This window comes from Rhinatrema bivittatum, chromosome 11 (assembly GCF_901001135.1).
Source record: "Rhinatrema bivittatum chromosome 11, aRhiBiv1.1, whole genome shotgun sequence".
Taxonomy (NCBI): domain Eukaryota; kingdom Metazoa; phylum Chordata; class Amphibia; order Gymnophiona; family Rhinatrematidae; genus Rhinatrema; species Rhinatrema bivittatum.
Window position 1 is genome coordinate 8,274,472 of NC_042625.1, and position 25,243 is coordinate 8,299,714.

At 42.5% G+C, this 25,243-nt stretch overlaps 1 protein-coding gene across 5 annotated transcripts in view; it reads left to right on the plus strand.

Annotated features, from left to right (window-relative positions):
• Positions 1-15,939, plus strand: part of CHEK2 (checkpoint kinase 2) — a 133,918-nt gene extending 117,979 nt beyond the window's left edge. For 3 of the 5 annotated variants that reach the window (XM_029619340.1, XM_029619341.1, XM_029619342.1), the window contains 3 exons: positions 5,156-5,241; positions 8,742-8,816; positions 13,560-15,939. In XM_029619340.1, coding sequence (XP_029475200.1) covers positions 5,156-5,241; positions 8,742-8,816; positions 13,560-13,646 — 248 coding nt within the window. In that variant the 3' untranslated portion in view covers positions 13,647-15,939. The remainder of the gene's footprint in view (positions 1-5,155; positions 5,242-8,741; positions 8,817-13,559) is intronic. The other 2 variants (XR_003859160.1, XM_029619343.1) reach the window with 2 other exon arrangements.
• Positions 15,940-25,243: the final 9,304 nt, after the last annotated feature.

Below are 25,243 nucleotides of genomic sequence, written 5' to 3' on the forward strand. Positions count from 1 at the left end.
CCTTGGTTAGGCCTCACATGGAGAACTGCGCTCAGTTCTGGAGACCGTATCTCCACAGAGACAGGATGGAGGCGGTCCAGAGAAGGGCAACCAAAAAGGTGGATGGTCTTCATCGAATGACTTATGAGAAGAGATTGAAGAATCTAAATATATACACCCTGGAGGAAAGGAGGAGCAGAGGTGATATGATTCAGACTTTCAGATACTTGAAATGTTTTAATGATCCAAAGATAACGACAGACCTTTTCCGTTGGAAAAAAATCAGCAGAACCAGGGGTCACGATTTAAAACTCCAGGGAGGAAGACTCAGAACCAATGTCAGGAAGTATTTCTTCACAGAGAGGGTGGTGGATGCCTGGAATGACCTTCCAGAGGAAGTGGTGAAGACCAAAACTGTAAAGGACTTCAAAGGGGCGTGGGATAAACACTGTGGATCCATAAAGTCTAGAGGATGTGAAATGAAGAGTGGGTGGCTCATGGCAACGACGGCTACTACCTGGTGATAATACCCTTATTCAATAAACATACACACGGTTAATGCGACTGCAACATTGCTCTAAGCTTCAGCAGCAATGAGGAAATGTGGAAAAAAGGATTTGCATTCACAAAAAAGTGGGAAGTAGCTTGCTTGTTACGGCGGTTTCTACCCGAAACCAAATAAGCCTTCACTTTCAATACATATCCAGCATAGCTCTCTGCTTCAACGGCAGAGGAGAAAGTCTGACACTTCATGCATATCCGGCATAGCTCTTTGCTTCAACAGCAGGGAGGAATGAAGAAACATGGATCTATATTCAGGCAACAACCAACAAGGATTGAATTACTAACAGGTCGATACAGTACAGTGCGCTCCAACGGAGCGCACTGTTAGCCTGCTATTGGACGCGCGTTTTCCCTTACCCCTTATTCACCTAAGGGGAGGAAAACGCACGTCCAACCTGCGGCACCTAATAGCGCCCTCAACATGCAAATGCATGTTGATGGCCCTATTAGGTATGCGCGCGGGATACAGAAAGTAAAATGTGCAGCCAAGCCGCACATTTTACTTTCAGAAATTAGCGCCGATCCAAAGATCGGCGCTGATTTCTTCCGGCACCGGGAAAGTGCACAGAAAAGCAGTAAACTGCTTTTCTATGCACCCTCCGACTTTTTTTATTTTTTTAATTTTATTTTTAATTGCATTTCATTATTTATTACAAACTAAAATATTAATAGGATGGATCTCCCACTCTATAAGGAAATCAAAAAGAAATCCAGAAAGCAAATACAGCCATATGTAACATGCAGAGCCATTACAAGAATAACTACTTATAAAGAAAACATGTTGTCATTCCCACATCATAAATAATCTTTCCCCACCTTAACAGAATCATATAGATCAGGAGTGTGTATCTAAAAACATCCTAAGTTGTTCCGGGAGATTAAAGACATATCTATTATCTTTATATTTAATGAAGCATTTACAGGGATACTTCAGATTAAATTGTGCTCCTTTTTGCAGAGCTTCATTACGCATTTCTATAAACTTCTTCCTCCTCAGCTGAGTCGAACGGATTATATCTGGAAATATCCTTATAGGATAACCATAAAAATCACATTTTTGATATTTAAAGTGGGTTCTTAAGACTTTATCTCTCTCCAATAGAGAAGAAAATTGTACAAACAGGGTTGCCCTTGTATCAATTTTCGACTCGAATGATCTCTCCAGAAAATCAGTGAGATTTAATTCTACTTTACCTTCCTCCTTCTTTTTCTCAGATAGTTGTTGTAAATAATAACAATTTAGAATTACAGGTAATGAATTTTCTGGGTATTTAAGAACATTCTTTAAATAACTATTAACCAAGTCTATAGATGTCATAAGATGACTTTTAGGGAAGTTCAAAAATCTGAGATTTGATCTTCTACTATAATTTTCTAAAATTTCAATTTTCCCCTCATGTTCCTCTACTGATTTAATTAAATTCAACTGAACTTCATGGATTTCCCCCAATTTTTTATCAGAAGTATCAACCTTCTTCTCCAATTTTCCTACTTTTTCTTGCATATTGGTATCTCTTTTTATGGCATCCTGAACTGTTGCCATTAAAGTATTAATGGATTTCTGCATGTTAACCATCATGATGCCCAGTTCCTCTATAGTAAATTTTTGGGGAACTATAACCGAGATTTCCTCAACACCTGATACTTTCCTCCTCTCTCTATGCTGTTCAAGGGTATCCCTATTCTCATCTGTCAAGACAGGAGAACTAATTCTCAAAACATTTGGGCTCTGTAAACCTATTTCAAGTATCTTTGATACATTCATGTTCTCCCCAGAAATATTATCAGAGTCCAATATAGATAGATTTTCATCTGACTTGGCAGCGGGTGGGTCTGGATTCTCTGGGGCCCCAGGAGTTAAAGATGTCTCCACGGCCAAATGGCTGGATTCCTGCTCCTGGTCCAATCCATTAGCGGCCCTCTCTGGGGTAGATATGGTAGCATTCTGGAAACAGTCCACAATTTTGGGCTGAAGTAATTTGGTGGAAATATCTAGAGGCAAATTTTCTCTCAATTTTGCCTTCCTCTTTGTGTGAGGCATGGCGAAAAAACCCAAACGACTTAATATCTTAGCGATTTCCCTTCCACCTTTTTGCCGGCTCGGAAACCAGACGCCGGCAAAATTGAGCGTCCGGTTTTCGGTTCGACAGCCGCGGGCCGAATTCAAATTTTTTTTTTTTTTTTAAATTTTTTTACTCTTCGGGACCTCCGTCTTATGATATTAAGTAGGAGGTCCTGAAGAGTAAAAAAAAATTTGAATTCGGCCCACGGCTGTCGAACCGAAAACCGGACGCTCAATTTTGCCGGTTTCCGAGCCCATTGCTGTCAGCGGGCTCGAGAACCGACGCCAGCAAAATTGAGCGTCGGCTGTCAAACCCGCTGACAGCCGCCGCTCCTGTCAAAAAGGAGGCACTAGGGACGCGCTAGTGTCTCTAGCGCCTCCTTTTACCCGGATCTACCGCATCACCTAATTTAAACAGAGAATCACGCGCACCGGCAAAGGGCCGGTGCGTGCGCCGGGAGAGCGGGCGTTCGTCCGCTCTCCCGCGGACTTTACTGTATCAGCCCTGTGTGAGCAGCATGCAGGAGGAGCTGCAGAACAGCTGCTCTCCCAAAGAAGAAGATACAGGCTGGTAGCAGCAGCAGAGGAGTAATGACCTGTGGTCTCTGACTGCCTGAGTGTGTGAGTGAATTGGAGGCTGCCTGGGATGGGGGTGTGTGTGTCAGTGGGAGGCTGCCTGGGGTGGGGGTGGGGGTTTGTATGCGTGAGTGAATGGGAGGCTGCCTGGGGTGGGGGTTTGTATGCGTGAGTGAATGGGAGGCTGCCTGGGATGGGTGTGTGTGTGTCAGTGGGAGCCTGCCTGGATTGCATGCATGTGTGTGAATGGGAGCCTGCCTGGGATGGGGGTGTGTGTGTGTGCACGTTTGCCTGGGACTCTTCCTAGAATGGGCAGGGTGTGACTTTGTGTGAGAATGGGAGCCTGCCTAGCATGAGGGTGGACGTGAATGGGAGCCTGCCTGGAGTATTTGGTTGTGTGTGAGAGAGAAGGGGTTGCAGGTGGATCCCAACCTTCCAGCAGCTGAATGAAATGGAGTGCCCGGGGCTGCTGGCAGATCCCAATTAAAGAAGAGCTGGAGACCCCTGGGGGTTTGTCTGAGAGGGGGAGTGTGTGTGTGTATGTGTGTATATATGTATATATATATATATGTGTATATATACATTTTTGTGCATCTCATGCCTATGAATCCATGGCAAACTTATGGTGACTGGAAATCAAAAGTTTTCAGGTATGGAGAGTATGAATTCTTAAAATCCTGGGACATTTAAAAAAAACCGAGTTTTTAATTCGATTTTTTTTTTGTTTGTCATCTGTTTTTGGAATATTATGTTTTTACTGTAATGTATTTATTTCTTGATTTTATTTGATGTTTGAGGAATGGTGATTCTATTTTTTTATTATTTCACTATGTAGAGAGTCTGGTTTCTTGTGGTTTCCAATTCGTTTTGTTACATTTATATTTCTATTTTACGGTTGCTCTATTCTTTATTTGGTGAGGGTCTATTTATGTTCTGTATGTATGACCGAGGTAAGGTATTCTCCTAATAGGAAGTGTTTTAGGGCTTTCGAAGGGTCAAGCCCATGCACAACACACGTTACAATAGGCTTAATAGCATATGAGTTCCAAGTGTGTTTTTGCAGGGATTTCTGGTTGGCATCACAGCAGTGCATGCAAATATAATGTAAATTATATTTTTACCTTAGAATACTATACTTTGACGTTTTTCAAGTAAAATGTTATAAATTCATAACTCCTAACTGTGGAGCCGATGCAATACATTGCACTCAGCCGAGCGCACTGTTAACCCGCAGTTGGACCTGGGTTGTAGAGGCGCTAACTAATCCCCTTATGCAATTTAGCAATCAGAAATTAACGCATGCCTGGAGCAGGCGATAATAGCTGAGTGCTCCTTAAACTAGTACAGAAAAGCAGAAAAAATTGAGATGCAAGTAGGAGGATAAACCAAAGTAAATAAAGTTTAAAAAAAAAATGCCAGCAGTTGGATGCAGGAAACGGACGCTCAACTGACAAGCGTCTGTTTCCTGAACCCCTGGCTGTGCAGTGTTTAGGAAAACCGATGCCGATAAACTCGGCGTCTGTTTTCCTAACCCGGCGGAGGGCCGACACACTCAGGCTCTCCTTAGCGACCCCCTAATTTAAATATTGCATGGCACCTGGGGGGGTGTTAAATATTACATCAGCCCCTGTGTGTGTGGAGCAGACTCAGTGGGAGATTGGGGGCTGGAGGGGCATTGTGGAAAACTATAAGGTTTGCCTAGGGCACCTAATAACCTTGCACCAGCCATGGGTTTCTGGGGGCAGGGTGTGTGTGTGTGTGTGTGTCAGTTTTTAAAGTTGGTATCACTGACGGGAGCTGGGACTTTTTTTGGTGAGCCCGAAACAGATAATGAATGAACAAGGTGGGAGGGGAGTAGAGGCAGCACACTAATTGTTCGCACAGGGCAGCAAAAAAGCTAGCATCGTCCCTGTATATTCTTCAGACCAGATGGAACTCATATTGGTTTTCCATTCTGAATGATACTTTTTTCAGCTTTAGACCTGGTAAAGAAGTTGTTGGTGATTGATTCAGAGAAACGACTCACAACAAATCAAGCTTTGGAGCATGCTTGGTTCCAGGTAGGGATCAGCAGCACATGTATAAGTGCATTAAGTCTTATTGCATGCTAAAAAAAAAAGAATCAGTTAACTGGTACAAAATTATTTCTTAGTATTGCTCCAATTCTAAAAAGAATTACATTTGCAGCTAGTTAGATCCCAGATTGATCTTAAACCTTAATATTGGTATTTAAAGCTTTTTAAAAGGATGAGACCCCAGCTCTGTAAAGAATCTGTTGAATTCCCTATGTTCCTTCTCGTACAATGAGATCTGAAAATGGCATCCCCTTTGTCTTCATTGAGACTTACTTTGTCCCAAGAAAGAGCATTCTTTTGTATTGGGTGCTCGATATGCAATTCCTTCCCAATGGAACTGTGCTCTCTCTGATAATGCTAGGATTTTTCAAAAAATGGTGACAACCTGATTTTTCCAGCCAGCTATTATGTCTTGATCATAATCTGGGGTATGCTTTTATAGTTAATCTGTTATGGTTTAATTGATGTTATTAAATTAGCTTGGCTGATTTTTCTTGTGTTAAGGCGTTTTGATTTGTTTATTTACTTTAACAATTTTGGTTGTAGCTTGCCTTGAACAAATAGAATTTAAAGCTTAAATCAAAATCAATCAAATTTGGTTTCTAAGGTTTGAAACTCTAGGATTTTCTCTTTGGAAATTTAGTTCAGTTTCCCAACCACACAAAGTGGGCCCCACACTACAGATAGTCTGGTAGGGAAGGACAATGATCCACCTGTTCTGATCTCACTAGTTCACAAACGCTGAAACTTCACACAGAGTCAGTTGCTGGACAGCTTACAGCATGTTATGTCTAAAGCTGGTTACATTGAAATGTGAGCCAATAGGTATGTAGCCTTAAATGGAGTAAAAATAATTTGCTCCATATTTTGTCATGTGCCAGGAACTGTGTCTCTTCCCCAGTCTGCTCCAACAATCTGTTGGACTTATTGAGCTTGCTTTCCCTGAGCTGTTTTCTTGTACCTCAGTCCAATAAGGAGTTAGGGAGCAGATGTCTTTAAAATAACAATATTGTTAAGGTATTTGAACCTTTTGAAGATTTCATGTCACTGTCTTAAAGCAATAGCTGGTATGCCAACATAACAGCACTTTGTGTATTACTGATAGTTTCAGTGGGATATATAAGATGCATGTATGTATATAAAGGAGAGAGATGTATAATCCTAGATGTATATAGATGATACTGTGTATATAGCTATAGTTTCTGTAGATGTACCTTATATCTATAGCAGTGGCATAGCCAGAATTGATTTTTTGGGTGGGCCCAAGGTTAACATGGGTGGGCTGTAGGCATACAGGACTACTAGTTGTTTTCTTACTGATAAATAATGCCATATACTGCACCCTAGAATGGCTTTCTAAGTAATTTGCAACAGCCATTATGCATCATGTATGAAACTTTACAATAATTTACTTCAGTTATTTCAAGCATTAAAAATTCCTTATTAATCAGAATTTATTTAATATTTATTGCAGTTTATAAAGCAGTGACGACAAAGAGAATCTGATAAAAGCAAGCCCTTTATTAAAACGCCCGACTCTGGCCGAGTTTCGCTCCTTTGCACAGAGCTGCCTCAGGGGCAATTCATTCAAACAGGACTTGGAATAGTCAATGTGGAAATTATCGTATTGATTGTCAGCGAGAATGATTTCACTCCAAAACAATTGGGCTTTCACTTGTCCACATAGCTGTGCTATGCGGTGTCAACATTGAAATCAGATGAATTTGATGTGTGTTCAATCCAAAACAACGAGCAGTCTTTCAACTAATCAAGCTTGATTAGTTGAAAGACTGCTCATTGTTGTTCAATGTTGACACCGCATAGCACAGCTATGTGGACAAGTGAAAGCCCAATTGTTTTGGAGTGAAATCATTCTCGCTGACAATCAATACGATAATTTCCACATTGACTATTCCAAGTCCTGTTTGAATGAATTGCCCCTGAGGCAGCTCTGTGCAAAGGAGCGAAACTCGGCCAGAGTCGGGCGTTTTAATAAAGGGCTTGCTTTTATCCGATTCTCTTTGTCGTCACTGCTACACAGCTCGCTGGATCGGCTTCCGATTTGTTTTTTGCAGTTTATAAATGCACAAGTATAGAAAACAATCAGATCCAATCATGTAATAAAACAAAAATTAATGTATTCTTTCATGAACCATCTTTGCAGAAAACCAGAAATCTTCATAAATACAATAAAATATAATTAATCATCAGAACAGGTGCAGCACAGAGCTAGGGCAATTCACATTACAACTAATATGAAAAAAAAAAATTCAAGTTATGGTGTCACCTCAGCAAAAAAATAACCCTCCACTGCTATTTTGTGAAGTAACACAAACTCTTGCAAAGAAAGAGGCATCTAAAACCTTGCCATACAGTCACAGCACTGACTGTCAGGACTCAAATAACAGCAACCTTATGAAAAAGCAGCAATGCAAATACTACACCAGGCCCTAGAACATTAATACATCACCTACTGGAATAACAGAACAAGCTGGACTACTACTACAGAGAAAATACACACTAGCAGAAATACTGCATTTCTGTCACACACAGACGCAGCTTCTGCTCCCCCCCCCCAAACAGGAAGATCGATCGGCCATACGGCTGCAGCACTGCTTCCCCATGTGTGCCGTGATGGCGCGCCAGGCATGGGTCCTCCTGTTCGCTGTCGCGGGGATGGGATCCCGCGACAGCCTTGCAGTTCCGGTGCCAGTTGGGTGGGCAGCCCACCCTTGGCTACGCCACTGATCTATAGATATTTAATATGTTTATATTTATCTAAGGAGTTGTGCCTAGACTTCAAACTTGAAGACAGAGAGAAAATTTGAAACTGGCATCCTGAGGCTATTGTTCTGGTATTCTTGATACATTAAGTCTGAAACTCTACAGCCTTTTATAGTCCTGCATGTACCTACATTATCTGCTTTAAATATGCATATTACAATGATTTAAAATCATCTGTATGTACCATAATATGGGATTATGCACTTTATTAGGAGTTTAATAAATCCATCTTTTTTTTTTATCCCTATTTTTCCTTTTTTTTAATTGACCCATTCTACCTCAGATGGTATTCTCGGGCAATATGTGCATTCATTAGTCAGGAGGCCTAGAGGGAAGTCTCGTTCAAGACTATATCTCAACATTGCTCCTTTGTGTGGCAGTGATTGTAGTGGCTGTCTAGGAGTGAGCATATTAGATTGAGCAGGCATGCCTTCCCCCTTCAGACGGGAGACCAACTCAAGGGGCTGCCTCAGTTTTAGTTTGTGGTGTTTTTATTTTTATCTGTATATTAGAGTAGCCTTTGCCCAATAAAAAATGGATGGCTGCATTAATGGCCTTTTGCTAGGCTAAAATAAACACAAAGTGACAACTTCCCTATTGTAGAAAGGTATTAGACTAATGTATTCTTTGATGTTTTAAATAATTTTACATGATGTGGGCCCCATCCATTTGCATCTCCATGGTTTTATAACTTTTTCCAGGATGAAGATATGAAATCCATAGCTCAAAAATTAATGAGTCAGGAAGCTGCCTCCATGCCTCCACCAGCAATACAGGTATTTGTTTTATTTTAATTTTGCTTATATGATAAAAACTAAAACTTCTCTTGTCTCATCAGCACAAATGTCCTTCATCCCTTGTCCACTTTTCTCGGTCACCTTCATTTTTGCTTCATTGCTTCTCTTTTTGCAGACTCCTAAATATTTTTAATCTTTTGTTTGTTGCTATATGGCCTAATTGTTGCTTGGCCAATAAACCACAAACTGCTCCTGCTGTTCCTTTGTAGCCCCTTGCATCTCTCTCTCCCTCTCCCTCCCTCTCTCTCTCTCATAATCTCGTTCTGGAAGCTCACTGCCTCCTTCAGAGGATCCAAGCCATTTCTTTTCATCTTCAGTTTGATTCTTGCTGTACATTTTTTGGGATGTATTCTACTATGCCATATTAGATACTGAATGTGCTAAAAAAAAATAGAGAGAGAGAGAGGTACAGTTGTGCCCCTAAGTTTTCATACCTCTGGAAAAATATTTACGATGTGTAGCATATTAAGAAAACATCAGTGATCAGACAAAACACATCTTTTTTTTTAAAATGTTTTCAATCAAACTATTCTGCATGATCATTAAGCAAACCATAGCAATAAAGGAAATAATAAAATGATCCTGTTCAAAAATTTGGATACACTTAGGGGTAGATTTTCAAACCGCGCGATTTGGCGTACTTTTGCTGGCGCATCAGGCGCAAGCAAAAGTACGCGGGATTTTAGTAGATACGCGCGTAGCCGCTAAAATCCTGGATCGGCGCGCGCAAGGCTATCAATTCCGTATAGCCGGCGCGCGCCGAGCCGCGCAGCCTACCCCCGTTCCCTCCGAGGCCGCTCCGAAATCGGAGCGGCCTTGGAGGGAACTTTCTTTTGCCTTCCCCTCCCTTCCCCTACCTAACCCACCCGCCCGGCCCTGTCTAAACCCCCCCCCCCTTACCTTTGTCGGGGGATTTACGCCTCCCGGAGGGAGACGTAAATCCCCGCACGCCAGCGGGCTGCTAGCGCGCCGGGAGGCGACCTGGGGGCGGGTCCGGAGGGCGCGGCAACGCCCCCGGGCCCGCCCCCGGAACGCTCCCGACACGCCCCGAAAACGCCACACGGTTCGGGCCCGCCCCCCTCAGAAAACCCCGGGACTTATGCGAGTCCCGGGGCTCTGCGCGCGCCGGTAGGCCTATGTAAAATAGGCTCACCGGCGCGCAGGGCCCTGCTCGCCTAAATCCGCCCGGATTTGGGCGGATTTAGGCGAGCAGGGCTCTTAAAATCTGCCCCTTAGTTCTTAATATCGTGTATCAATTGCAACTTGCAGTCTTTTCCAATAGTTGTAAATAAGGCCCTTTATTTCCTCATTGGTAAAGTTGCCCATTCCACTTGGTAAAATGCCACCAAGTCTTGTAAATTTTCGTTGACTAGTATGAACTGCATGTTTGTTCTCCCCAAAGTGGCTCTATGTTGGCCCACAGTCTCACCACTTTCTTCTGCTACAGCCACTGAAGGCTTAACGGCCTTTTTTTGGATCATTGTCATGTTGGAAAGACCAAGTGTGCCCCAAATTCTTCTCCAGTATTTTCTGATAAGATGCTGCACTCATCCTGCCATCAGTTTTGACTAAATTCCCTGTGCCACTGTAGCTCCCACCCTCTCAAAACACAGAAATCCACCTCCATGCCTCATGGTACAGATGATGTGCATCTCTTCATATCATTTATGGTTGTGACCATACAGTTAAATTTTGGTCTCATCACTTCAAATTATTTTGTTCCAGAAGTTTTGAAGCTTCTCTAGGTGCTGTTCAACATCTTGAAAGCAGACTGTTGGTGCAGCAATTGCTTTTATCTGGCAACTCTACCATGCAGCCCAGTTTTGTTCAAGTACTTGACAAGTACCCAAACATTAAATAGATCTCATGCTACTATTGCTTATTAATTAATAACAGTTTATGGATTTTTCCTCTAGGAGCTTATCCAAACCTTTTTTAAACCCAGTGACACTTACTGCCGTAACCACGTCCTCTGGCAGTGAATTCCAGAGCTTAACCATGCGCTGAGTGAAAAATAATTTTCTTTGATTTGTTTTAAATGAGCTACTTGCTAACTTCATGGAGTGCCCTCTATTCCTTCTATTATCTGAGAGAGTAAACAACTGATTTACATTAACCTGTTCAAGTCCTTTCATGATTTTGTAGACCACTATCATATCTCCCCCTCGGTCGTCTCTTCTCCAAACTGAACAGCCCTATCTTCTTTAGCTTTTCCTCAAAGGGGAGCTGTTCCATGCCCCTTATTTTGATCACCCTTCTCTGTACTTTCTCCAGTGCAGCTATATCTTTTTTGAGATGTGGTGACCACAGTTGCACACACAATTCAAGGTACAGTTTCACCATGGAGCGATGCAGAGGCCTAATGACATCCACCATTTTATTTACCATGCCTTTCCTAAAAATTCCTAACATTCTGTTTGCTTTTTTGACCGCCACAGCCCATTGAGCTGATGATTTCAATGTATTATCCACTATGATGCCTAGATCTTTTTTCTGGGTGATAACTCCTAAGATAGAGCCTAACATTGTGTAACTACAGCAAAGGTTTACTTTTCCCTATATGCATCACCTTGCACTTGTCCACATTAAATTTCATCTGCCATTTGGACACCCAATCTTACAAGGTCCTCCTGCAGTTTATCACAATCTGTTTCACATTCTGTTTGAGATTTAAGTACTCTGCATAATTTTGTGTCATCCGAAAATTTGATCATATCACTCGTTGTACCCCTTTGCAGAACATTTACAACTATATTAAAAACTACTGGTCCTAGTACAGATCCCTAAGGCACTCTACTGTTTACCTTTTTCCACTGAGGTGTAGATGGTACACCCGTCTCTGTACAGCCTATAGTTGTATGTTTCATGAAGCTTCCTCCAAGGCCCCCTGTTATGTCTTGGAACCGCAGTGTGGTGTTAACTGAGCTGATGAAAACTCCCTTTGAGCTGCTGTGCTCCTGTGGCCTGAAGGACCTGGAAGGTCATATTTATGGTGGTGGTTAATTTAGCACCAGGGTCAGTGAACTCCAAGCTTTAGTGACTTATCCACCTTATACTGAGTTTTTCTATGATAGGGTGGTCTTATGTATGCACTCTTGTTTCTGCCTGAAATGGTGTCTGACTTCATTCTTAACCAGTTGATTGTCCTGCCAACATATTTTACTAAACCCCATTCGCACCAAGGCGAACAAGCCCTGCATAGTTTGGACTGCAAAAGAGCTCTAGCCTATCTGAAGCATACAGGCGCCCATAGACAGTCCACCCAACTTTTTTTTTTTTGATAGGAATGTTGGTTGTTGCCATTGCCAAACAAATGCTTTTTAATTGGCTAGCGGACTGTATCTCCTTCTGTTATGCCCAGGTGGGATTGCATTTTGTGGTCCATGTCAAGGTTCACTCTGTCAGGGCCATGGTAGTGTTGATGGCCAATTTGCAAGCAGTTCCCATGTAGGAGATCTGCAGAGCTGTGATGTGGAGTTCTCTCCATTCGTTCATCATCACTTTTTGTTTGGATAGGGATGGCTGACGCGACAGCAGGTTTGCTCAATCTGTACGTTGGAACTCTGTTCCTGCCTAGATCCCCTTGTTTGTGTTCAGGCTACCTCCCCCCATTACCAACAAAACTAGTTGTTGGTGTGCCTGTTGGCACTTATTTTGGTGTTTTGTTTGTCCCCTTTTATATTGGGGAGCAGCCTGTAGTTAGGGATCCAGCCATGTATGAGCACTGCCATCCTGCTTGTCTTCTGAGAAAGAGTTGCTTACCTGTAACAGATGTTCTCAGAGGACAGCAGGAGTCCTCACGAAACCTGCCTGCCACCCTGTGGAGTTAGGTTTCCGCAACATAGGTTTCTTCTCCTTTATTATTTTATTTTCTTGAATTCATTATTAAGACTCAACGGGACCCCGCATGGATGTGTTATATAATGCATGCTGGAACATGCTCAATAAGGCTCAATCAAATTTCTAGAAACTTTGACTTAAGTTTTCCATTCTGGGTTCCATCCAATGATGTCACCCATGTGTGAGGACTGATATCCTGCTGTCCTCTGAGAACACCTGTGACAGGTAAGCAGTTCAGCTTTACTTGTAAGAACAGTGAAAAAGAAGTGTTAATTTTGAGCTAGTAAATGAAGCAGGATGTCAAAGATTTAGAAGCACTTGGACACTGAGATGGTAATTTTTGTAATATTGTGCATAAGAGAGTCAAGAAATAGGTGCAAATTTATATCAATTTTCCAAGTGGTCTTATCTGCATAAGTCTACTTTGAAAATTATCCCACCAAATATACTCACAATCACCTACTAAAATGTACACACGATTTTATTTTGGGGGGGCGGGCAAATTTAGGTGCATGCTTTTTAAAAATCCAGTAGTTCACTTATAAGTGCAAACCCTTCCCTGTTCCCAGGAAAACCTCTACTCAGTCTGGGTAAACTTACACATGAACAATATATATGCGTTTATCTGCATAGCAGATGGTCAATTTAAAAAGATGCTGTGGGTAAAATACCGTTTTACCTGCAGAAATGCTTTAGAAAATTACTCTTCCAGTTATTAGCTATTAAGTATGTTCTGCTTCTGTAGTATATTTATGCAACCTTCCCCTGTAGCTAGCCGTCATAAGTATTGCCTTGGTTGTGTAAGCTTTAAAACCTGTCTGGAAGCAGAAAGTTCTCATTCCTTGCTGGGCTTTTGTTTCCCATCTTCACTTTTTTCTTCAGTGGTCCCAAGGTAAGAAGCGTCCCCATGAAGGAGGAGATGAGGCTGGATCTTCTAAACGCTTCGAGCCATCTCGGTTGCTGCACTGATTACAGAGACATTGTCAATAGAAGAAACTGTGATACTTTTTATCAGAAATCTTTAAAAAAGACTATCCTTTTAATTATGGTATAATTATGCAAGCCTTCAGCTTTAGAAGCTTTGTATTTCGCAAACGGTTATGTGGTCAGTATGACTCATTTCTAGACTTGGTTCTTACTCTGAAACATTCCACCTTTGTAAATCCTTGCATCTTCCCTCACTCAGGTGGCTATACATACTTACAACTGCCAAGAAAATTAACTGAAAGAGGGGTTTCCTGCACATAAAGTGCTCTAAATGTCTGTTTCTAAGTGAATGAAATGATGGCTTATTTATTTTATTAAATGTATTTTGTTCTTTAATATACAGAGCAGTTACAAGTATCATGGATTGTGAGCTGTTCAAGACTGTGAGGTTTTGTTTTTTTTAATAACTCTCATACCATGTCCCATTAAAGGTTTTTTTCTAATTTTTTAAAATTATATCCCAGGTTTCTGTTCCTCCTTCCCCCAATCCCCAGGTTTCTATACACTAAACCCCCTATAGCCCAATCATTGCAGCACCAGTTCTTAAGCAAAGGCCACAGCTCCCGGTATGTATGCACCGTGAACATGGTCATTCTCTGCTCCTGTTTGTCAACTGGGACTCAGCAGCTCCAGCTCCTGAAAATCTGAGGTGTAAAAGGAGTTTCCTGTTTGGTTGTCTCCTGTGTGTAAAGAAATGGTAAAAACAGGCTGTACACCACTCCGGTAAAAAGAACAATTTTTTCACACCAGCTGCTTTAGTAAACATTGTTTTATAAGTGCTGAAAAATGAAAGAACAGCACAAAGTTGTGTAATCAGTTTAATGTAGCATTTGTAAAATATGTCTGCAGACAGAAAATGTAGCATTTTTAGGGACTGCCAAGTTTGAGATCCTGAGCCTTTTTATTAATATTTTCCCATGGGCCTAATATGGAAGGAAAAGTCTTAGGACTGTACTTAACCTTGAAACCTGGTGTGCATCTCCAATACCATGCAAGGAAGTCTCAAATGATCTGAATGGCTGGTTCAGTCTTTTCAAGCATGTGAACTCATTTTTCTATATTTTCAAGATATATCTGCTCTGTGGTTTTGAATAGAGGCCCTTCCTTGAATCATAAATGGTTGCAAAGGTTTCCTTATGAGGTGTATAGATAATTGCAACTCTATTAATGTAACAGGCTCATTCGGTGTCCAACAAAACTACCCAAAAAATTACCCAACCACTGAAAATTATAGTCTACTGCAGAAGATGGGTACATTATGGTTGCTAGTCTGTCTCCATCTTGAACAAAATTTTAGGGTTTCTATAGTAGCTAGTATAAGAAAGCTAGTTTCAGTCATTTTTATTCCAATATCAATCTGCTATAAAAAAAAAAAATAATTTCCTGTGGGCATATAACAAAGGGAAAAAACCCCTTGATAATTTAGAACAAGCAAGAGGTTCATCTTATCACTTTTGTAAATTTTATCTTGCCTGCTTTTTCTTTGCAATCTGTACTGTGATTATATCGCCATGGATGTTGTGCAATGCTGTAAATATACTACAGAGTGTTAACTTTCATAATTTTCATGGATGCATTGTTGCTTAAGAATTCCAATGTGTATACTTATTCACTTTAATTCTTTGCAAGCTTTCATATTCTGGAAGAAAAAAATGCAAACATATAGAGAAGATAAACTGGATTTAGTCTAATTCCATATATAACATTCTCATTACACTCTATTATCTCCTTTTTTTTCAATGGGAAACCAGACAGGTTTTCAAACTGTTAATGTATGGTAATAAATATGGATGGGTAAGAGAACTGTGGCCTCACTTGACCTGCTTTTCCGATAGATGTAGCTACTTCTAACAGGGTCTGAACTTTCCTGGCTTTCATTCTATATAGATGGGGATTTGAATTGGGCCTCTTGCATTCTGTGGTACTAAAAGCAGAGTCAAACACAGTTTAATTCTGGTCTCTGTGCTCAAATGCTTTGCAGAATCCAGTTGAATCCATAATATTCAGAACCTGTTATATAATTCCATTCTGAATCCAGTCAGAAACCTATTTCACTTAAGATTTCTAACCCGACTCTTGCTTATTAGGATATGCAGCTTATTAATGACTTCATAAAAATGAAGGCAATAACATTGTACATGTTTGTAAATGGAGGTTTTAATGCTTTTACTGTATTAAAGATGACAGAATAAGCTCTTATCCAATTCAGTTTGTTTATGTGATGCATAAATTAACTACTACTGGCAAAAAAAAATAAACTTTGCTCTGGGCCAGACTGATGGTTGAGTGTCAGTGTTGCTTGCTACCATGCAACTCAATTCCTAAACTTCTCTGCAAGGTAATAGGCAGAGTTGATTGAAGGTTTCATATCTGTAACACTTCTGTTAGAGATTTTTTAAAACATGTCCAATACTGAAATATTCTCAGATTTTGAAAAATTAAGATTAATTAATTTCTTCTATTTTGATAGAGTCCATATTCTGAAATTTCAACTTTTCTTCTTAAACCATCTTAGGTAGCTTGGCCAGTAGTCAGCCTCCCTTTTATAATGTCTCTTTTTGTAATTCTCCTCCACTCTGCCTTCATGAGCCGTGATTTTCATTTCTAAGGTAACAAAATCTTATTTATAAGCATTTGATTTTCTGCCTTTTCCTAAAAGTAGGTGGATTACATAAAGTAATGCATTGAGTAAATCCATTGTTGCAAAAGCATCTTCCAACCACATCATTTTTTTCCACAAAATATTGTAGTTAGACTTGCATTAGAAGAGAGAGTCACATAGCTGTGGCCACCATTTGCTTCTCTTGCTGCCTGAACTAGTTTTTCCTAGCATGTACCAGATGGACTCAGGACCAACGAGTATAGTGTACTCCTGATAACAGTTGGAGACAGATCAGATTTCAATCTGACGTCAGCCCTATAACATATACCCCTGCAGGAAGTGCAGCTCTTTAGTATTTTCTGTCTCCATAGCAGTTAGGGACTCTATGCACGCTAGCACAGCGTTAGAGTAAATTTTACTGAAGAAACCCAAATTAAGAATAAATCTTACCTCTACAGATGAGCCCCGCTCTCCTGCAGTGACACCCGTTGGGTTCCTCCCCCAGTCGAGATTCCCGATGTGATTTCCGCGATCCCTCAGAGGTGAGCCTCAGTCCGGCGGCTGACCTTCGGCAGGGACCTAGCCCCCGACGTTGGGTGAGGCTGAGAGGCAGCGGGTGCAACCTCAAGCACGGCGGTGAAGGTATTTCCCCTCTCGCCCCGCAGCTGGAGACCGCCCAGAACGAAACCGGGAAGCACCAGGACAAGGTAAGGTAGAAAAATGTTTAAAAGTCTCCGGCCTCCGAAGCTCGAGGAGACGCACAGGTCGCTAGCCGGGACCAGTGCCACCGGGTTGATCGGCTCTAGCAGATCTAGACCCCGGTCAGAGCCGAGGGCCCTCCCAGATGGAGACCCTCCGAGGTGGTCACCATATTGTCTGCGTGGTCACCGTCACCATCTTGTCCCTGTTCGCTGCTCTGTCCACCGTCTCGATCCGTGCGCACAAATTCTTTGTGCGGACAAGTGCTGGGCGCACAAGCAAAGCGCATAGCCACACGCTCACTGTCTGAGCGCATAACTCGACCCGTGCGCACAACAGCGCACACATTGCTCGGCACACACGCTACCGGAGGACAGGAATAAGAGAAACCAGCGATCCTTCCCCCGGACCTCCAGGGGCAGAGGGTCACAGCGCTTCAACCCATATAGAAGCTCATATCAAGCGGCCCACCCCGCAGGCCGGAGCCAGTCCTTTCGGAACAAGCACAATAAAAGGGGAGCCAGCTCGGGCCCAGCCCTCAGCCACACCCCACAATGAAAATCAGATGCCCCATCCAAAGGAAGAAGCCATAGGGGGCAGACTGGCCCTATTCTACCAAAGATGGGTCGAGATAATTTCGGACAAGTGGGTCCTCTCCATCATTCAAGAAGGATATTACCTGGATTTCCACCACCACCTCCCTCCGGACAAGTTCATGGAATCTCCCTGCCACAACCCTTCCAAGAGAATGGCAGTGGAAGCTACACTGACCAGGTTACTAGCCTTAGAGGCTATAACACCGGTGCCTCCACAACAAATAAAATAGATGAAATAATGGCCAATATTTATCGTTCCCAAGAAGGAAGGAACGTTCAGACCTATCCTGGACCTCAAGGCGGTCAACCGCTACCTGAAGATTCCCCGCTTCCGCATGGAAACCCTACAACCGGGAGAGTTCCTTACCTCCGTGGATCTGTCGGAAGCCTACCTACACATTCCGATCCATCAAGAGCATCAGCGTTTTCTATGCTTCTCAATCCTGGACTGTCACTACCCGTTCCGGGCACTACCTTTCGGGTTAGCCACTGCACCCCAAACGTTCACCAAGATCATAGTTGTAGTGGCAGCAACACTGAGGAAGGAAGGAATCCGCGTGCACCCTTATCTAGACGATTGGCTGATCAGAGCGAAATCCCCAGAGGAAAGCCACCAGGCAACCAACAGTCAAAACTCTACTGGAGAGCCTCAGGTGGGTGGTCAACACAAGCAAGAGCTGCCTGCAGCCTTCCCAATCTCTAGAATACAGTTCGACACCGAACAAGACAAGATCATCCTGACACAGACAAAGATCAAAACTGATGACCCAGTTACGAACCCTGTTGAGCGATCCTCGCCCCACAGCATGGGATTACCTAAAAGTTCTCGGCCTCATGGCATCCACACTGGAGGTAGTCCCATGGGCACGGGCTCACATGAGACCCCTACAGCGCTCACTTCTATCATGATGGAATCCTCTGTCCCAGAACTACACCCTACAGCTTCAGCTTCCGGACAGAGTTCGGGCCCAACTACGATGGTGGCTACAAGAAGCCCATCTGAGCCAGGGAACGAGACTATCCTCCCCCACCTGGATCCTACTCACCACGGATGCCAGCCTACGAGAATGGGAAGCACACTGCCAGGAGCTAACCGCCCAAGAGCAATGGAACAAACAAGAGTCGGAATGGAATATCAATCGCCTAGAAGCCCGGGCAGTCAGACTAGCCTGCCTAAGGTTTGGTTACAGACTCCAAGGCAAAGCATTCAGAGTAATGTCCGACAACGCCACAACAGTGGCCTACATCAACCGTCAGGGTGGAACCAGAAGCCAACAGGTGTCACTGAAAATAGACCCCCTAATGTCATGGGCGGAAGTGAATCTTCAAGAAATCTCGGCCATCCACATTGCTGGGAAAGACAGTGTCGCAGCGGACTACCTCAGCAGAGAGAGTCTAGATCCAGGAGAATGGAAACTGTCAACCACAGCATTCCAATTGATAGTAAACCATTGGGGAACACCAACCATGGACCTCCTGGCAAGCCGGTCCAATGCCCAAGTACCCAGTTTCTTCAGCCGCAGGCGCGAACCCCAGTCCCAGGGAATCGATGCCCTGGTACAGACATGGCCACAGGACACTCTGTTATACGCCTTCCCGCTGTGGCCTCTATTGGGCACAATCATCCACAAGATAGAAAACCACAGGAAGCCAGTACTTCTAGTGGCCCCGGACTGGCCAAGAAGACCATGGTACGCAGACATGTGAAGACTGTTGGTAGGGAACCCTCTGCCGCTACCTCCACACAGAGACCTGCTCCAACAGGGACCGATCCTCCACGAGGATCCAGCTCGATTCTCTCTTACGGTCTGGCCATTGAGAGGGCTCGCCTAAAGAGGAGAGGATACTCGGGAGCAGTAATTGACACCCTACTACGAGCACGCAAGTTCTCCATATCCCTAACATACATAAGGATTTGGAGATTATTCGAATCCTGGTGTGAGGACCACGACATCATACCACACTCAGTCAAAATTCCTGCAATTTTGTAATTCCTACAGAATGGACTGCAGAAGGGATTGTCCCTCAACTCTATCAAGGTACAGATGGCGGCCTTGTCATGCTACGGAACCAAGAGTGAGAACAGCAGCATAGTCTCTCACCTGGATGTCTCCCACTTCCTGAAAGGAGTCAAGCACATCCGACCACCCCTAAAGTGGCCGGTGCCTCTTTGGAACCTCAACCTGGTCCTAGATTTCCTAGCAGGAACCTCCTTCAGGCTTCTCCGTGGCCTGTCTCTCCGACTATTAACATTGCAAACAGCCTTCCTGCTGGCAGTCTGTTCAGCTTGTCGTATCTCCGAGCTACAAGCACTGTCCTGCCGAAAGCTGTTCCTCACTCACCCCGGGAACCATCCAGTTACACACAGTTCCGTCGTTCCTCCGCAAAGTGGTATCTCACTTCCATCTCAACCAAACCATCTCACTACCATCACCAGATGAGCATAAGAATTCGGAAGAGGCTCGAAGTCTACGACATCTCAACGTCGGCAGGCTCCTAGTCTGATACCTGGAAAGGTCGGAATCCGTACAAAAGACGGACCATCTATTCGTCCTCCACAGCGGAAAGAATCAGGGGGAAGCGGCCTCGTGAGCAACCATAGCCCGCTGGATCAAAGACGTCATCAAGGTGGCCTATGTGGAAGCAGGTAAGCCACCACCTTTACAAGTCAAGGCCCATTCTACTAGAGCCCAGGTGGTGTCCTGGGCGGAAACCAAGATGCTGTCACCTGCCAAGATCTGCAGGGCAGAGACGTGGTCCTCCATCCACACCTCCAGGTTTTACCGCCTGGATATTCAGGCTTGGGAGGACAGAGCATTTGCAAGGTCAGTACTAAGTGGGTCACGGGCAGCCTCCCACCTGGTTCGGGAGTAGCTTTTATACATCCCATTGGTCTTGAGTCCATCTGCTACACACTAGGAAATGGAGAAATTACTTACCTGATAATTTCGTTTTCCTAAGTGTAGACAGATGGACTCAGCATCCCACCCACGGCTGCCGTTACTCATGGAATTCTTGGGGGAGATCCCTGGGAGCGAATGATTCAAGGATAAGCCAGGCTTTCCTAACTCCAACATTACTTAACCTCCTCCAATCAACATTCTTCGCTAGTAATAGCATTAATAGCCAATCAACATTCTTCGCTAGTATTAGCATTAATAGCCACCTCTTATAATGTTATTATATATATATATACATATAATTATTTAATCTTCATTTTCCTTCTTACTCCTAGTTATTGATTCCCTGTTACATGTAACTGCTTTTCTGCACCATTGTTCAAATTGTAAAGTTTATTGCACCCCTGTTTCTTGTGAACCAGCATGATGGGACTACTGTCTTGAATGTTGGTATATAAAAAAACTTAAATAAATAAATAAATAAATAAATCTAGGACAAATTCCAGTTTAATTGTGCGTTGAGTGAAAAAGAACTTTCTCTGATTAGTTTTAAATGTGCCACATGCTAACTTCATGGACTGCCCGTTCTAGACATCTCATTTAACCGTTCTAGACATCTCATTATTTTAAACACGTCTATCATATCCCTCCTCAGCCGTCTCTTCTCCAAGCTGAAAAGTCCTAACTTCTTCAGCCTTTCCTCATAGGGGAGCTGTTCCATCCCCTTTATCATTTTGGTCGCCCTTCTCTGTACCTTCTCCATCACAACTATATCTTTTTTGAGATGCGGCGACCAGAATTGTACACAGTATTCAAGGTGCGGTCTCACTATGGAGCAATACAGAACGATTATGACATTTTCCGTTTCATTCACCGTTCCCTTTCTAATAATTCCCAACATTCTGTTTGCTTTTTGACTGCCGCAGCACACTGAACCGAAGATTTCAATGTGTTATCCACTATGACGCCTAGATCTCCTTCTTAGGTGGTAGCTCCTAATATGGAACCTAACATTGTGTAACTATAGCAGGGGTTATTTTTCCATATCTGCATCACCTTGCACTTATCCACATTAAATTTCATCTGCCATTTGGATGCCCAATTTTCCAGTCTCACAAGGTCTTCCTGCAATTTATCACAATCTGCTTGAGATTTAACTACTCTGGACAATTTTGTATCATCTGCAAATTTGATTACCTCACTCGTATTTATTTCCAGATCATTTATAAATATATTGAAAAGTACGGTTCCCAATACAGATCCCTGAGGCACTCCACTGCCCACTCCCTTCCACTGAGAAAATTGTCCATTTAATCCTACTCTCTGTTTCCTGTCTTTTAGCCAGTTTGTAATCCACAAAAGGACATTGCCACCTATCCCATGACTTTTTACTTTTTCTAGAAGCCTCTCATGAGAAACTTTGTTAAATGCCTTCTGAAAATCCAAATATACTACATCTACTGGTTCACATTTATCTACATGTTTATTAACTCCTTCAAAAAAGTGAAGCAGATTTGTGAGGCAAACCTTGCCTTTGGTAAAGCCATGCTGTCTTTGTTCCATTAAACCATGTCTTTCTATATGTTCTGTGATTTTGATATTTAGAACACTTTCCACTATTTTTCCTGGCACTGAAGTCAGGCTAACCGGTCTGTAGTTTCCCAGATCGCTCCTGGAGCCCTTTTTAAATATTGGGGTTACATTAGCTATCCTCCAGTCTTCAGGTACAATGGATGATTTTAATGATAGGTTACAAATTTTTACTAATAGGTCTGAAATTGCCATGCTGGGTCAGACCAAGGGTCCATCAAGCCCAGCATCCTGTTTCCAACAGAGGCCAAAGCCAGGCCACAAGAACCTGGCAATTACCCAAACACTAAGAAGAACCCATGCTACTGATGCAATTAATAGCAGTGGCTATTCCCTAAGAATAATTGATTAATAGCCATTAATGGACTTCTCCTCCAAGAACTTATCCAAACCTTTTTTGAACCCAGCTACACTAACTGCACTAACCACATCATCTGGCAACAAATTCCAGAGCTTTATTGTGCATTGAGTGAAAAAGAATTTTCTCAGATTAGTCTTAAATGTGCTACTTGCTAACTTCATGGAATGCCCCCTAGTCCTTCTATTATTCGAAAGTGTAAATAACCGAGTCACATCTATTCGTTCAAGACCTCTCAAGATCTTAAAGACCTCTATCATATCCCCCCTCAGCCGTCTCTTCTCCAAGCTGAACAGCCCTAACCTCTTCAACCTTTCCTCATAGGGCAGTGGTTCTCAACCCTGTCCTGGGAACCCCCCCAGCCAGTCGGGTTTTCATGATATCCACAATGAATATGCATGAGAGAAAATTTGCATGTTATGGAGGCAGTGTATGCAAATTTTCTCTCATGCATATTCATTGTGGATATCATGAAAACCCGACTGGCTGGTGGGGTCCCCAGGACAGGGTTGAGAACCACTGTCATAGGGGAGCTGTTCCATCCCCTTTATCATTTTGGTTGCCCTTCTCTATACCTTCTCCATCGCAACTATATCTTTTTTTAGATACGGCGACCAGAATTGTACAGGGTATTCAAGGTGCGGTCTCACCATGGAGCGATACAGAGGCATTATGACATTTTCCGTTCTATTAACCATTCCCTTCCTAATAATTCTTAACATTCTATTTGCTTTTTTGACTGCTGCAACACACTGAGCTGACGATTTTAAAGTATTATCCACTATGCTGCCTAGATCTTTTTCCTGGGTGGTAGCTCCTAATATGGAACCTAACATCGTGTAACTACAGCAAGGGTTATTTTTCACTATATGCAACACCTTGCACTTGTCCACATTAAATTTCATCTGCCATTTGGATGCCCAATCTTCCAGTCTTGCAAGGTCCTCCTGTAATGTATCACAGTTTGCTTGTGATTTAACTACTCTAAATAGTTTTGTATCATCCGCAAATTTGATAACCTCACTTGTCGTATTCCTTTCCAGATCATTTATATATATATTGAAAAGCACCGGTCCAAGTACAGATCCCTGAGGCACTCCACTATTTACCCTTTTCCACTGAGAAAATTGACCATTTAATCCTACTCTCTGTTTCATCTCTTTTAACCAGTTTGTAATCCATGAAAGGACATCGCCTCCTATCCCATGACTTTTTAGTTTTTTAGAAGCCTCTCATGAGGCACTTTGTCAAACGCCTTCTGAAAATCCAAATACACTACATCTACCGGTTCACCTTTATCCACGTTTATTAACACCTTAAAAAAATGAAACAGATTTGTTAAGCAAGGCTTCCCTTGGGTAAATCCATGTTGACTGTGTCCCATTAAATCATGTCTTTCTATATGCTCTATGATTTTGATCTTGAGAATAGTTTCCACTATTTTTCCCGGCACTGAAGTCAGGCTCACTGGTCTATAGTTACCCGGATCACCCCTGGAGCCTTTTTTAAGTATTGGGGTTACATTGGCCACCCTCCAGTCTTCAGGTATAATGGATGATTTTAATGATAGGTTACAAATTTTAACTAATAGATCAGAAATTTCATTTTTGAGTTCCTTCAGAACCCTAGGATGCATACCATCCGATCCAGTTGATTTGCTACTCTTTAGTTTGTCAATCTGGCCTACTACATCTTCCAGGTTCACAGTGATTTGGTTCAGTTCGTCTGACTCATCACCCCTGAAAACCATCTTCGGAACTGGTATCTCCCCAACATCTTCATTAGTAAACTCGGAGGCAAAGAATTAATTTAATATTTCTGCAATGGCCTTATCTTCCCTAAGAGCCCCTTTAACCCCTCTGTCATCTAATGGTCCAACCGACTCCCTCACAGGTTTCTTGCTTTGGATATATTTTTAAAAGTTTTTATTATGAGATTTTGCCTCTATGGCCAACTTCATTTCAAATTCTCTGTTCGCCTGTCTTATCAATGTTTTACACTTACCTTGACAATGCTTATGTTTTATTTTATTTTCTTCAGATTGATCCTTCTTCCAATTTTTGAAGGATGTTTTTTTGGCTAAAATAGCCTCTTTCACCTCACCTTTTAACCATGACAGTAATCGTTTTGCCTTCCTTCCACCTTTCTTAATGCACGGAATACATATGGACTGCGCCTCTAGGATTGTATTTTTAAACAATGTCCAAGCCTGTTGAACACTTTGCAGCTGCACCTTTCAGTTTTTTTCTAACTATTTTCCTCATTTTATCTAAGTTTCCTTTTTAAAATTTAGTGTTAGAGCTGCAGATTTACTTATTGTCCCCCTTCCAGTTATTAGTTTAAATTTGATCATGTTATGATCACTGTTGCCAAGTGGCCCCACCACCATTACCTCTCTCACCAAATCCTGCATTCCACTAAGAATTAAATCTAAAATAGCTCACTCTCTTGTTGGTTCCTGAACCAATTGCTCCATGAAGCAATCATTTATTACATCCAGGAACTTTATGTCTCTAGCAAGTCCTGATGTTACATTTACCCAGTCAATATTAGGGTAATTGAAATCTCCCATTATTATTGTACTGCCAAATTGGTTTGCTTCCCTGATTTCTCTTAGCATTTCATCATCTGTCTGACCATTTTGTCCAGGTGGACGGTAGTATACTCCTATCACTATACTCTTACCCAACACACATGGGATTTCTACCCATATAGATTCTATTGAGCATTTACTCTCTTGTATGATCTTTATCCTGTTGGACTCTATACCCTCCTGGACATAAAGTGCCACACCCCCACCAAGTTGATCCTCCCTATCATTGCGATATAATTGT